A 13,243-nucleotide genomic window follows, 5' to 3' on the forward strand; every position below is an offset into this window, starting at 1 on the left:
CAAATTTGTAACATATTGTACGAATTGGAATAAATTGGAATTGGAATTAAAGATGGCACCGAAGAACATGGCTGACGTTTTACATTCTCCCAACCAATTGTGCTACTTTGTTATTGTTTTTGCGTTTTGTGTAATTTTTTTACTTATTGTGTACATAATGTTGCTGCTACCGTCTGTTATGAGCGAAAATAACTTCTGGACATCAGAAAAGCGATTACTCACCGTGGACTGGAGGAAACTTTTTATTTTAACTTCATTAGGGTAGGGGGCACTATTTTCACCTCCGGATGAAAAGCGTGCCCAAAGTAAACTTCCTGCTACTCAGGCCCAGAACCTAGGATATGCATATAATTGGTAGATTTGGATAGAAAACACTCTAAAGTTTCCAAACCTGTTAAACCTGTTAGGGCTAGGGGGCAGTATTGACACGGCTGGATAAAAAACATACCCGATTTAATCTGGTTACCACTCCTACCCAGTAACTAGAATATGCATATACTTATTACATATGGATAGAAACACCCTAAAGTTTCTAAAACTGTTTGAATGGTGTCTGTGAGTATAACAGAACTCAAATGGCAGGTCAAAACCTGAGAGATTCCTTTACAGGAAGTGGCCTGTCTGACCATTTCTTGAACTTCTTTTCCATCTCTATCTTTTACTAAGGATCTCTGCTCTAACGTGACACTTCCCACGTCTTCCATAGGCTCTCAGAGCCCGGGAAAAAACAGAATGTCGTCATTCCAGCCCCAGGCTGAAACACATTATCGCCTTTCTCAAGTGGCCGATCAAGGGACTCTGGGCTTATGCGCGTGACCCGACCGCCCCCGCCTTTGTGATTTTTTCCTCTGTTTGCCGAAAAGGAGATTCCCTGTCGGAATATTATCGCTTTTCTACGAGAAAAATGGCGTAAAAATTGATTTTAAACAGCGGTTGACATGCTTCGAAAGTACGGTAATGGAATATTTAGAATTTTATTGTCACGAATTGCGCCATGCGCGCGACACTTCTTTACCATTTCGGATAGTGTCTGGAACGCACGAACAAAACACCGCTATTCGGATATAACGATGGATTATTTTGGACCAAACCAACATTTGTTATTGAAGTAGCAGTCCTGGGTGTGCATTCTGACGAAGACAACAAAAGGTAATCAAACTTTTATAATAGTAAATATGATTATGGTGAGTGCTAAACTTGCCGGGTGTCTAAATAGCGAGCCCGTGATGCCTGGGCTATGTACTTAGAATATTGCAAAATGTGCTTTCACCAAAAAGCTATTTTAAAATCGGACATATCGAGTGCATAGAGGAGGTCTGTATCTATAATTCTTAAAATAATTGTTATGCTTTTTGTGAACGTTTATCGTGAGTAATTTAGTAAAATGTTAGCGAATTCCCCGGAAGTTTGCGGGGGGTATGCTAGTTCTGAACGTCACATGCTAATGTAAAAAGCTGGTTTTTGATATAAATATGAACTTGATTGAACAAAACATGCATGTATTGTATAACATAATGTCCTAGGGTTGTCATCTGATGAAGATCATCAAAGGTGAGTGCTGCATTTAGCTGTCTTCTGGGTTTTGGTGACATTATATGCTGGCTTGAAAAATGGGTGTCTGATTATTTCTGGCTTGGTACTCTGCTGACATAATCTAATGTTTTGCTTTCGTTGTAAAGCCTTTTTGAAATCGGACAGTGTGGTTAGATTAACGAGAGTCTAACCACAAGCGTCCCACCTAGCCCATAGAGGTTAAAATAATGTCTGTGAGTATAACAGAACTGATATGGCAGGCGAAAACCTGAGAAAAATCCATCCAGGAAGTGGGATTTTTAAATTTTTGTGGTTTTCTATTGAATGCCATTACAGTATCCATTGACTTAGGACTCAAATTGCACTTCCTATGGCTTCCACTAGATGTCAACAGTCTTTAGAAGTTGTTTCAGGCTTGTATTCTGAAAAATGAGGGAGTAAGACCAGTCTGAATGAGTGGACCCTGCAGTGTCCCAGAGGTTTTTCATGCGCACGACCGAGAGCACGCCTTTCTTGTTTTCCTTTTATATTGACAAAGCTTTTGTCCGGTTGAAATGTTATTGATTATTATGACTAAAAACAACCTAAGGATTGATTATAAACATCGTTTGACATGTTTCTACGAACTTTACTGATACTTTTCGGATTTTTCATCTGTCTGTTGTGACTGCCTTTGAGCCTGTGGATTACTGAACAAAACGCGAACAAAACAGAGGTTTTTGGATATAAAGAGGGACTTTATCGAACAAAACAAACATTTATTGAGTAAATGGGAGTCTTGTGAGTGCAACCATATGAAGTTCATGAAAGGTAAGTGATTAGTTTTATCACTATTTCTGACTTGTGTAACTCCTCTAATTGGCTGGTAACTGTTTGTAATGATTTGTCTGCTGGGCGCTGTTCTCAGGTAATCGGATGGTATGCTTTCGCCGTAAAGCCTTTTTGAAATCTGACACCGTGGTTGGATAAACAAGAAGTTAATCTTTAAACCGATGTATAACACTTGTATGTTTTATGAATTTCTATAATGAGTATTTCTGTTTTTGAATTTGGCGCTCTGCAATTTCACTGGATGTTGGCCAGGTGGGACGTTAGCGTCCCACACCCCCTAGAGAGGTTAATGAGTCTGATGAGAAGGATATCCTGCTTTCACTGGAACAGGCCCAGATCCACACCTTTTGCTTGAAGAAAAGCTGCCGGAAAAGGGGCCGCAGATCGGGCACCCTTCTGAGAATCCGGAGGCGAGTGAGTAAACTCCCACTGCCTGCCATTCTTCTTGCTAACGTGCAATCATTGGAAAATAACATTGATGACCTACGATTAAGATTACCCTACCAACGGGACATTAAAAACTGTAACATCTTATGTTTCACTGAGACGTGGCTGAACAACGATACGGACAGTATAGAGCTAGCGGGATTTTCCATGCACCGGCAGAACAGAGAAGCTACCTCTGGTAAGACGAGGGGTGGGGGTGTGTGTCTTTTTGTCAATAACAGCTGGTGCACAGTATTGCTCAGTTCTAACACATTTTTACCAGCATGTCACATGTGCAACCAGGGAACCATAAATCCTAGACCACCTTTACTCCACACAAAGAGATGCATACAAAGCTCTCCCCCGCCCTCCCTTTGGCAAATCTGACCATAATTAGATCCTCCTGATTCCTTCTTACAATCAAAATCTAAAGCAGGAAGTACCAGTGACTCACTCAATACGGAAGTGGTCAGATGACACGGATGCTACACTACAGGACTGTTTTGCTAGCACAGACTGGAATATGTTCCGGGAATCATCCAATGGCATTGAGGAATACACCACCACAGTCATCGGCTTCATCAATAAGTACATCGATGACGTCGTCCCCACAGTGATTGTACGTACATATCCAAACCAGAAGCCATGGATTACAGGCAACATGCGCATCAAGCTAAAGGCTAGAGCTACTGCCTAATCCGGACGCTTATAAGAAATATGCCCTCAGACGAACCATCAAACAAGCAAAGCGTCAATACAGGATTAAGATTGAATCCTACTAAACTGGCTCTGATGCTCGTCGGATGTGGCAGGGCTTGAAAACTATTATGGACTACAAAGGGAAACCCAGACGCGAGCTGCCCAGTGACGCGAGCCTAACAGACGAGCTAAATGCCTTTTATGCTCGCTTCGAGGCAAGCAACACTGAAGCATGCACGAGAGCACCAGCTGTTCTGGATGACTGTGTGATAACGCTCTCTGTAGCTGATGTGAACAAAACCTTTAAACAGGTCAACATTCCCAATGCCGCTGGGCCAGACAGATTACGAGGACGTGTACTCAAAGCATGCGCGGACCAACTGTCAAGTGTCTTCACTGACATTTTCAACCTCTCCCTGACCGAGTCTGTAATACCTACATGTTTCAAGCAGACCACCATAGTCCCTGTGCCCAAGGAAGTGAAGGTAACCTGCCTAAATTATTACCGCCCCATGGCACTCACATCGGTAGCCATGAAGTGCTTTGAAAGGCTGGTCATGGCTCACATCAACAGCATCCTCCCAGATACCCTAGACCCACTCCAATTCGTGTACCATCCCAACAGATCCATAGATGACGCAATCTCAATTGCACTCCACACTGCCCTTTCTCACCTGGACAAAAGGAACACCTATGTGAGAATGCTGTTCATTGACTACAGCTCAGTGTTCAACACCATAGTGCCCACGAAGCTCATCACTAAGCTAAGGACTCTTGGACTAAACACCTCCCTCTGCAACTGGATCCTGGACTTCCTGATGGGCCACCCCCAGGTGGTAAGAGTAGGCAACAATACATCTGCCACGCTGATCCTTAACACTGGGGCCCCTCAGGGGTGTGTACTTAGTCCCCTCCTGTATTCCCTGTTCACCCACGACTGTGTGGCCAAACACGACTACACCACCATCATTAAGTTTGCAGACGACACAACAGTGGTAGGCCTAATCACCGACAACGATGAGACGGCCTATAGGGAGGAGGACAGAGAACTGGCAGTGTGGTGCCAGGACAACAACCTCTCCCTCAGTGTCAGCAAGACAAAGGAGCTGATCGTGGACTACAGGAAAAGGCAGGCCGAACAGGCCCCCATTAACATCGACGGGGCTGTATTGGAGCGAGTCGAGAGTTTCAAGTTCCTTGGTGTCCACATCACCAACAAACTATCATGGTCCAAACATACCAAGACAGTCGTGAAGAGGGCACGACAAAACCTTTTCCCCCTCAGGAGACTGAAAAGATTTGGCATGGGTCCCCAGATCCTCAAAAGGTTCAACAGCTGCACCATCGAGAGCATCCTGACCGGTTGCATCACCACCTGGTATGGCAACTGCTCGGCATTTGACAGTAAGGTCCTACAGAGGGTAGTGCGAACGGCCCAGTACATCACTGGGGCCAAGCTTCCTGCCATCCAGGACCTATAAAATAGGCGGTGTCAGAGGAAAGCCCATAAAATTGTCAGAGACTCCAGTCACCCAAGTTATAGACTGTTTTCTCTGCTACCGCACAGCAAGCGGTACCGGAGCGCCAAGTCTAGGACCAAAAGGCTCCTCAACAGCTTCTACCCCCAAGCCTAAGACTGCTTTACAATTCATAAAATCGCCACTGGACAATTTACATTGACCCCTATCCCTCCCTTTTGTATAGTATTGCTACTCTGTGTTTGTTTGTTACCTGTGCATAGTCACTTCGCCCCCACCTACATGTACAGATTACCTCAACTAGCCTGTACCCCTGCACACTGACTCGGTACCGGTGCTTCCTGTATATAGCCTCGTTATTGTTATTGTGTTACTTTTTATTATTACTTTTTATTTTTGTCTACTTGGTAAATATTTTCTTCTTCTTGAACTGCACTGTTGGTTAAGGGCTTGTAAGTAAGCATTTCATGGAAAAGTCTACACTTGTTGTATTCGGCGCATGTGACAAATAAAGTTTGATTTGATATGAATATATGAATTGGCCAAAAATTATATATATATATATATATATATTTTTTTTTTTTTTTGTAAAATGTAAAATGGTAGTAACAATTGCGCACAATTTCCGGGGACCCATTTTGACCCGTGAGCACTACTTTCAAAACCTCTGGCTGATATTATACAAAAACTCTGGAACATCACTTTAATGAAAAACCTATGAAGGGGAGGAGGAGGAGGAGGAAGAGGAGGAGAGAGGACAGACTATGGAGGTGTGGTAATCAGGGGTGGATGTGTGAATGAAACCACAACGAGCCCAATTACTGAAGCAGCACTGTAATTGTTGTAAGCACTCAAGCATCCAGCCTTCAATCACTCACTGCTCCGCTCTCTCTCTGAAAGTCTGGCTCAGCCGTCTAACTCTGAGTGTTCTCACAGTGAGTGGCTCCCTACCTTCCTGCAGTGTATGCACTAATAATCACAACTAGAAGCACTGTCTGTCTGTCTGTCTGAGAACGGTAGACATCAGAGTTAATATGCTCTACAGTACAAAGCCCTGACGGAGTTGCTCAATATGAGGCACCAGCCTTTCTACATGCTGTGTTAACATGTTCAATGATTAATAGTGCAGACATGGAGTGGGACAGGACAGGTCACAGAAGAGGGGGGTGATAGATGGAGTCAGGGTGTGGTGTCTGGGACCCCCAGGTCACATTCATCGATATACCATCTTATTAATTCAAGTTTAAGAGCTGTTTTATGCTGATGATATGTAATAGAATTCACACCAATTGGAATTGTAACAGCTATTACTACATGCCACTTCCTGTTACAATCATCTTTCCTTGAACTCTATCCACCTCATTTCTCAATCCTTCTCTCATCTACCCTCTTCCATCCTCCACTTCTTCATCCCATTCTGTCTCTCATTGTCATACACGGGGCCCCTCCCTAAGACAGAAGTACTGGCAGACCAACGGAGGTTACCATGGCAACAGGAGAAAAAACGAGAAAAAGATACACAGAGAGAAAGGGAGGGTGTGAGGCGGAGAAAGAGAGTACAGAGAGTAAGTGAATAAGCTGTGGATACAAACAGAGACAGGGAGAGAGAGAGACCGAGAGAGAGAGAGAAAGAGAGCGTGAGAGACAGAGAGAGAGAGAGAGAGACAGAGAGAGAGCGAGACAGAGAGCGAGAGAGAACGAGACAAAGGAAGACAGAGAGAGAGAGAGACACAGAGAGAGACACAGGGAGAGAGACACAGAGAGAGAGACAGAGAGAGAGACACAGAGAGAGAGACACAGAGAGAGCGACACAGAGAGAGAGACAGAGAGAGAGACAGAGAGAGAGCGAGACAGAGAGCGAGAGAGAACGAGACAGAGGAAGACAGAGAGAGAGACACAGAGAGAGAGAGAGAGAGAACGAGACAGAGGAAGACAGAGAGAGAGACAGAGAGAGCGACAGAGAGAGAGCGACAGAGAGAGAGAGACATAGAGAGAGACAGTAGAGAGAGAAACACTTCTCTCTGGTCAGTATCACAGGCCTAACCATTGACTGGACTTGGCATTAACCAATGAACATATCAGCCCCCTCTTTCTTCCCCCTCTCTCCCTTTCTCTCACCCTCCCTCTATCCCTCTTTCTGTCAATCTGATTCTGTCTTTCACTCAAAGAGACATCTGATGGAGGGAGAGCCTCTTCTTTTATTCACAGACACATGTGCCTAATCTCATCCAGTCTCATAGAGCCACGCCCAACCTTACACACACACATGCACACACACAAATACGCATATATACAAATGCACACACACACAGCCCCCCCCCCACACACACACACACACACACACATGCACACACACAAATATGCATATGTACAAATGCCCACACACACACACCCACCTGTTCGAGGTGATAGGTGGAGTCGATGCGTGGTTTGATCTTGCCCTGTCTATAGAGGTCCAGGATGGTGGTCATGGCCTGCTGGATGACCTCCACCTCTCCGTCCAGGTAGCCCAGGTGGAAGCCACACACTGACTTGTTGTTCTGGATCAGGCTGAGTGTGTGGATGGAGAACTGGTGGTACCAGGTCTTAGCCACCGCCAGAAGGTTCTTCTTCTGGCCTGCTAGCATGTTAGCTGCGCCTGCAAGGGGAGAGAGTGCAAAGGGTTAAAGGGTGTTAATGTGTTAAAACGGGTTGCCTGTAATAGTGTGTGTGTGTGTGTGTGTGTGTGTGTGTGTGCGTGTGTACGTGTGTACGTGTGTACGTGTGTGAATGGGGCAGGGGTCCTGGTGTCGGTTTTATTCTCAGTGTAGGGTCAGTTTGGGTCTGTGTATAATTGATTGACTGATCAGCCATTGTTCCCCAGTCCACTTCAGTCCACTTCAGTCCACTTCACAGTCTCATTATCTACCCCAACTCCCTCTTTCTCCCTCTACCTCCCTTGCTCTGGCCTTACCTTCTCTGCCCTCAACTTTTTTCACTGGGTCCCCCTCTTTTATCTCTCTTTTACATTATCTTTATAGTATGTCCCATTTTCAGTCCCATTTTCCCGAAGGACAGTTCTACTGCCAGGCTGACGTCCTTTCTCCGTTCTGCCTCTCTTCCTTTGTGCTCTGTCTCTTTCCCGTTCCCTCTCTCTGTCCTCGTTTCTCCCTCCCAGCCTCACTTTCCACACATCCCCTTTTCTCTCTAAATCTCTGTTCTCATAACCCTCTCTGCCTTCCTCTCTCGCTCTCTCTTTCTCACTCTGTCTCATCCTCTCTCTTTCACTATCTCCTGTGGATGGGACACAAAGCGTGCTTAGAGAGAGGAGAGGGAGCTGGAGAGGTATTCAGTCTGCTACATTCAGACATTCCACGTTCCGTGCGGATAGAACGGCCATTGTTCCGCCATGCATACTTCTGATAAACTGGTAGAGGAGCAGCAGGGAGGGAGGGGGAGTGTGGGCGGGGGGAGTGTTGGGGTGGGGGGTAGAGAAGGGTTGAGCGGGTGAATGGATCAGGTTGGGACCACCATGCTGGGTAGTTGGGTAGTCTTTTTTGCAAAATGCAGAAGGCAAGGCCCTGTTCTCCAGGCATGCCTCCCCAGCCCACTGTACCATGCATGCCATGCCCGCTACAAATTGGCATCATCACAGAGAGAAACTACAGAGGCCTTCCCACGGACAACACACACACACACACACACACACACACACACACACACACACACACACACACACACACACACACACACACACACACACACACACACACACACACACACACACACACACACACACACTGAGGACATGGACCTCTGAAGGGAAGCAGTTGTGTACCCAGTTGTGTACCCAACCCATTGTGTATGTTTTGTGCACACTGTGCTATTTGTGTTCTAAACCACTGGTATTGATATGTGTTGAAATAAAGCAATGTATGATTGAGGTCTTTTGTCCTTTCCTGTCTCACCGTAGGTGATGAGCTTGCCCATGGGCTTCAGCAGGTTGTAAGCCTTGTGGGTGTCTGAGCCTCCCAGAGGATCCAGCACAATATCCAGCCCTGGAGGAGAGGAGAGGAGAGGAGAGGAGAGGAGAGGAGAGGAGAGGAGAGGAGAGGAGAGGAGAGGAGAGGAGAGGAGAGGAGAGGAGAGGAGAGGAGAGGAGAGGAGAGGAGAGGAGTGGAGAGGAGAGGAGGAAAGACAGAGAGAGGTAGTCAGTACAGTTCAATGTTGCTTGGTTGGTTGGTATCATATTAGAATGCCAGTGGTGTAAAGGGAGGAGGGCAGGCCTTGCTATGTTTATGCAGAGCAGCCCATACATATGCCAAACGACGGGAGGGGGAGAGAATGCTGGAATTCTACTCATTTTAATGTCACTGATAAGACAAGGAATAAACATTTTCCTATCCTAGTCTGTTGGAGTTCCATTCCATTCCCAGGTAGTGATTTCTTGGAGAGAATAAAGAACAAACCAAAGCTTGAGACCCAGACTCATCCAGTTTCTCTGCAACGTTTTATATATCTATGCTGTCTCGCTCTTTCCCAATTATGTTTTTTTTCAGTGAACATGGGGCTCCTTAAAGTGGGTTAGTCCTCCTCTCCTCTCCTCTCCTCTCCTCTCCCCTCCTCTCCTCTCCTCTCCTCTCCTCTCCTCTCCTCTCCTCTCCTCTCCTCTCCTCTCCTCTCCTCTCCTCTCCTCTCCTCTCCTCTCCTCTCCTCTCCTCTCCTCTCCTCTCCTCTCCTCTCCTCTCCTCTCCTCTCCTCTCCTCTCCTCTCCTCTCCTCTCCTCTCCTCTCCTCTCCTCTCCTCGGTCCATTAGCTGATAGGCCTGTTGATTCACAAGGCTCTCAGCAGGACCCTGCCCTAACTGAGCCATAGTCACACAGACTGACAGACGTCTCATCGATCCCCGCCACTAATTTGACATGTTCTTCTGTCCAGAATATCAGTTATCCCCCCCCCCTCCTCTCTCTGTTTCTCTCTCTTTTTCTCTGTCTCGCTGCTGCTGCTGGGAGAGGTACTACCAAATGAGCTCCTGGTATAAAATCCTCCAACCTGCTTCTATCAAACCAGAGGTAAGTGAATAAAGAGTGATGAATTGGAGGACGTTCTGTTTCGGTGATGAGTAATGAATGAAATGTCTCCTAAGGCAGAAACGGATCATAAGAGCCCTGGCCTTGGGGATATGTTGGGGGATGTGATCCACACTGAGTCACAGGCTTCTCAAATACTTTGTCTGAGCGGAAAAGCACTTTTCTGTCTAGTGCCTATTACAATCCCGACCGTCTCAAATGCACCCCAGCTATCGTGGCTGAGAGTCGTGACACAGCGAAATGGAAACATCTAGCAGTTTGTTATCTGCAAATGGAAGACAAACACAACTTTACGAACACAACACTGCAACTACAGAGTAATCCTTAGGACTCAGGGCCCATTAGCCATCTCAGTATACTTATCTCATGGATCACATTGTGGAAATTATAGGTCAAACCATGCTTGTGTCCCAAATGGCACCCTATTCCCTATGTAGTGATCTACTTTCGAACTAGGGCCCATAGTGTGCACTATATAGGCATTAGGGTGCCATTTGAGACGCAGCCCATCTCAGTGCTGTAAGATAGGTCAGATGACCCCTGACCTCTCACCTTTGGGGCTGATCTTGCGGACTTCCTCCACGTAATCCCTTGTACGGTAGTCAATGCAGTGCGTGACTCCGCCCTGGCTGATGGTCTCGTGCTTACTGGCCGACGCCGTCCCGAACACTGTCACATCCTTCACTGTCTGGCACAGCTGGGTGGCCGCGATGCCAACACCACCTGGAGAGAGAGAGTTGGTTAGGAGAAAACGTAGATACAGTAGATGTTGCTGCAGGTTATACATCCTGGCCTGTTTTAATACAACAGAGACAAAAGCTCCCAACATGTCATACCCATAAGCCCTAGTAAATTACATTTCTCAATTGTTGCTTTTTTTTGTGCGTTATTTTCCATGTAGAATTGTTTTTGTTGATATATTATTATTGTTGCTCAAAAATATTGTTCATTTACACTGTGTAATACTTTATATACATCGCAATGGCGACCGTGGCGACCGTGGCAACCACCCATTCATGCCAGTAAAGCAGAGAGAGAGGACAGGGAGACAAAGATGGGTGGTTAAGATGAGCTGGAGATTAGACTTGTGTATGTATCCCTTCATTTTCTACCTAGTTGTTTCTCTAAACAGGGTAACTATGGGGATATAATACCGAATAAATCCTATCCAAGCTTCACTAATCATTACCTCAAGAGAGATACTCACTCAGGGAGACACCTCCAACTAAATTCAACTCAGCTGATATAAATATGTCTTGATGCACCCATAAATCCCATTATATACATCCATTCTATTGCAGGGAAATGTGATTTGTTTTGTTTACTGTGACAGGCCAGGTCAGTCAATAAGAGGCTGGCTGTGTGTATGTGTGTGCGGCTCAGGGGTAAGCAAGGAGAGCATTAAACACACATCACGTTACCTCCTACCCGCCGCCCTGGGCAAAAAGGAACACCCAAAACTAGACGTAGAGACACACAAACATCCACAACTAAAGAATGTAGCCATTGTACGTCAGATGACAATGGTTGACGTTAGCTTCATGCAAGATGACCTGACTAAGAATCTAGGGTAATTTGGGGTATTTGTTTTGGCTATGGGAGCAATGTGTGACACGGGGTCAAGAAAACAAGAAAACATAGTTTCGTAACTGTGCCAGTTGAAACAAAACCTTCTCATACAGGGAACAAATCTTTGAAACGATGAACAACGCACTGCCTATGATGACCTTTGTAGACAAAGTGGCAGTTGTGTGAGAGCATTGCTTTCTGTAGGTGTAACTTATATCAGCATGGCTGTTTGATGTAGTATCGGTGTGTGTATGATTCATTGTTTTTGAACATACTGTATGTGTGTGTGTGTGTGTGTGTGTGTGTGTGTGTGTGTGTGTGTGTGTGTGTGTGTGTGTGTGTGTGTGTGTCTTAAGCCAGGTCTCAGTAGGTTATTGTTAAGTAGTGGGACAGAACAGAGAGGACAGATGGAGGCTGACTGGATGGACTGAACATGGCCCATAAAGGTCACCCATGCCTGAGGCCAGAGCCAATTGAGCAACGCAAACAGAGCGTTCACAACATGGACATTTACATTCAAACAGACGCCTGTCTCAAGCATATATAAACTGCTGTGGTTGACCGTGGTTATCACCAGCAACATGTTGGGATGGGAGTTGTGGTCCACCGTCTTGGTCACACTCACTCACACACCATAAGCTTGAGAAGACAGAGACAAAAGTAACCAAGGAGAAGGTATATTTTCATCTATTGCAGTCGCTGGTTGCTAAGTCGTACAGGCTGACCTCCTCTCTCCTTTGACACTGACAAAGAAAATAAACTAGAACGAGACCAATTCCCTCCTGGCTCTGCTCTGAAGAGACCTTGAGCCTATGGGAACTCAATAGACATTTCTCACTGTATTCAAGCCTGGCGAGGAAAAAGAGAGAAGGTCTGCTTCCCAAATGACACCGTATTCCCTAAGTAGCGCACTAGTTTTGATCAGGGCCAATATGGCTTTGGTCAAAAGTAGTGCACTGTGTAGGGAAGAGGGTATCATTTGGAACGCAATCAAGAACTTAATGAAATAACAAGAGCAACGGTGTTTCTGTTGGATGGCAGTGTCAGTGAGTCAGCCTGCCTCCTAACAGCTAGAACTATCTCTCCCTGTCGTTCTGTCCTCAGAGAGAAACCAAGTTTGCGTTGCCAGGGAAACCCAGGCCAAATTGGCGGCGACGACTGAGCAAAGGAGCCATTTTGTTTCATTGGCTGTTTTTCCTCCAGGCAAAACAGGAGGCATTTGGTGGCAATCAGAAGCTCATCCAGGGGTAATATGTGACAGATCAGCCAGTAACACCCACCCAATCACCACATAACGACTTACCTAGAGCCAGCTGGGAGTAGATGAGTGTGTACGTTGGTGTGAAGGTGGAGAGATGAGAAATTGCTTACCCTGAAGGATGCCACAAAAAGAAAAGCCACATAGACTTCTGCTCACACATATACTTTGATATTGCAAACTAGTAATGTGTATGGTCAATATGAAGTGTTTAGGCTGTCGGGGTAGGACAGAGTTTTGATATTTAGAGTTGGTGCCTGCCTATGTCTCCTAACCACTCTGTCCCACTCATCCACCTGTGTTAGAAAGGGAGGAAGGGGCACCTGTTTCTGGCTGGATCCCCCTGAGAACCAGAGAGCCAGGGCCAGTCTGCCCGTCTT

General features: G+C 45.9%; 1 protein-coding gene across 1 annotated transcript in view; it reads right to left on the reverse strand.

The window, feature by feature from the left end:
• LOC106600993 (synaptic vesicle membrane protein VAT-1 homolog) overlaps positions 1 to 13,243 on the reverse strand; it is a 41,533-nt gene that overhangs the window by 7,528 nt on the left and 20,762 nt on the right. The window contains exons 3-5 of the mRNA XM_014192825.2: positions 10,589 to 10,759; positions 8,915 to 9,004; positions 7,364 to 7,605 (exon numbers count right to left, since the gene is read on the reverse strand). Of these exons, the coding sequence (XP_014048300.2) occupies positions 7,364 to 7,605; positions 8,915 to 9,004; positions 10,589 to 10,759 (503 nt within the window). The remainder of the gene's footprint in view (positions 1 to 7,363; positions 7,606 to 8,914; positions 9,005 to 10,588; positions 10,760 to 13,243) is intronic.

Source organism: Salmo salar, chromosome ssa03 (assembly GCF_905237065.1).
Source record: "Salmo salar chromosome ssa03, Ssal_v3.1, whole genome shotgun sequence".
NCBI lineage: Eukaryota > Metazoa > Chordata > Actinopteri > Salmoniformes > Salmonidae > Salmo > Salmo salar.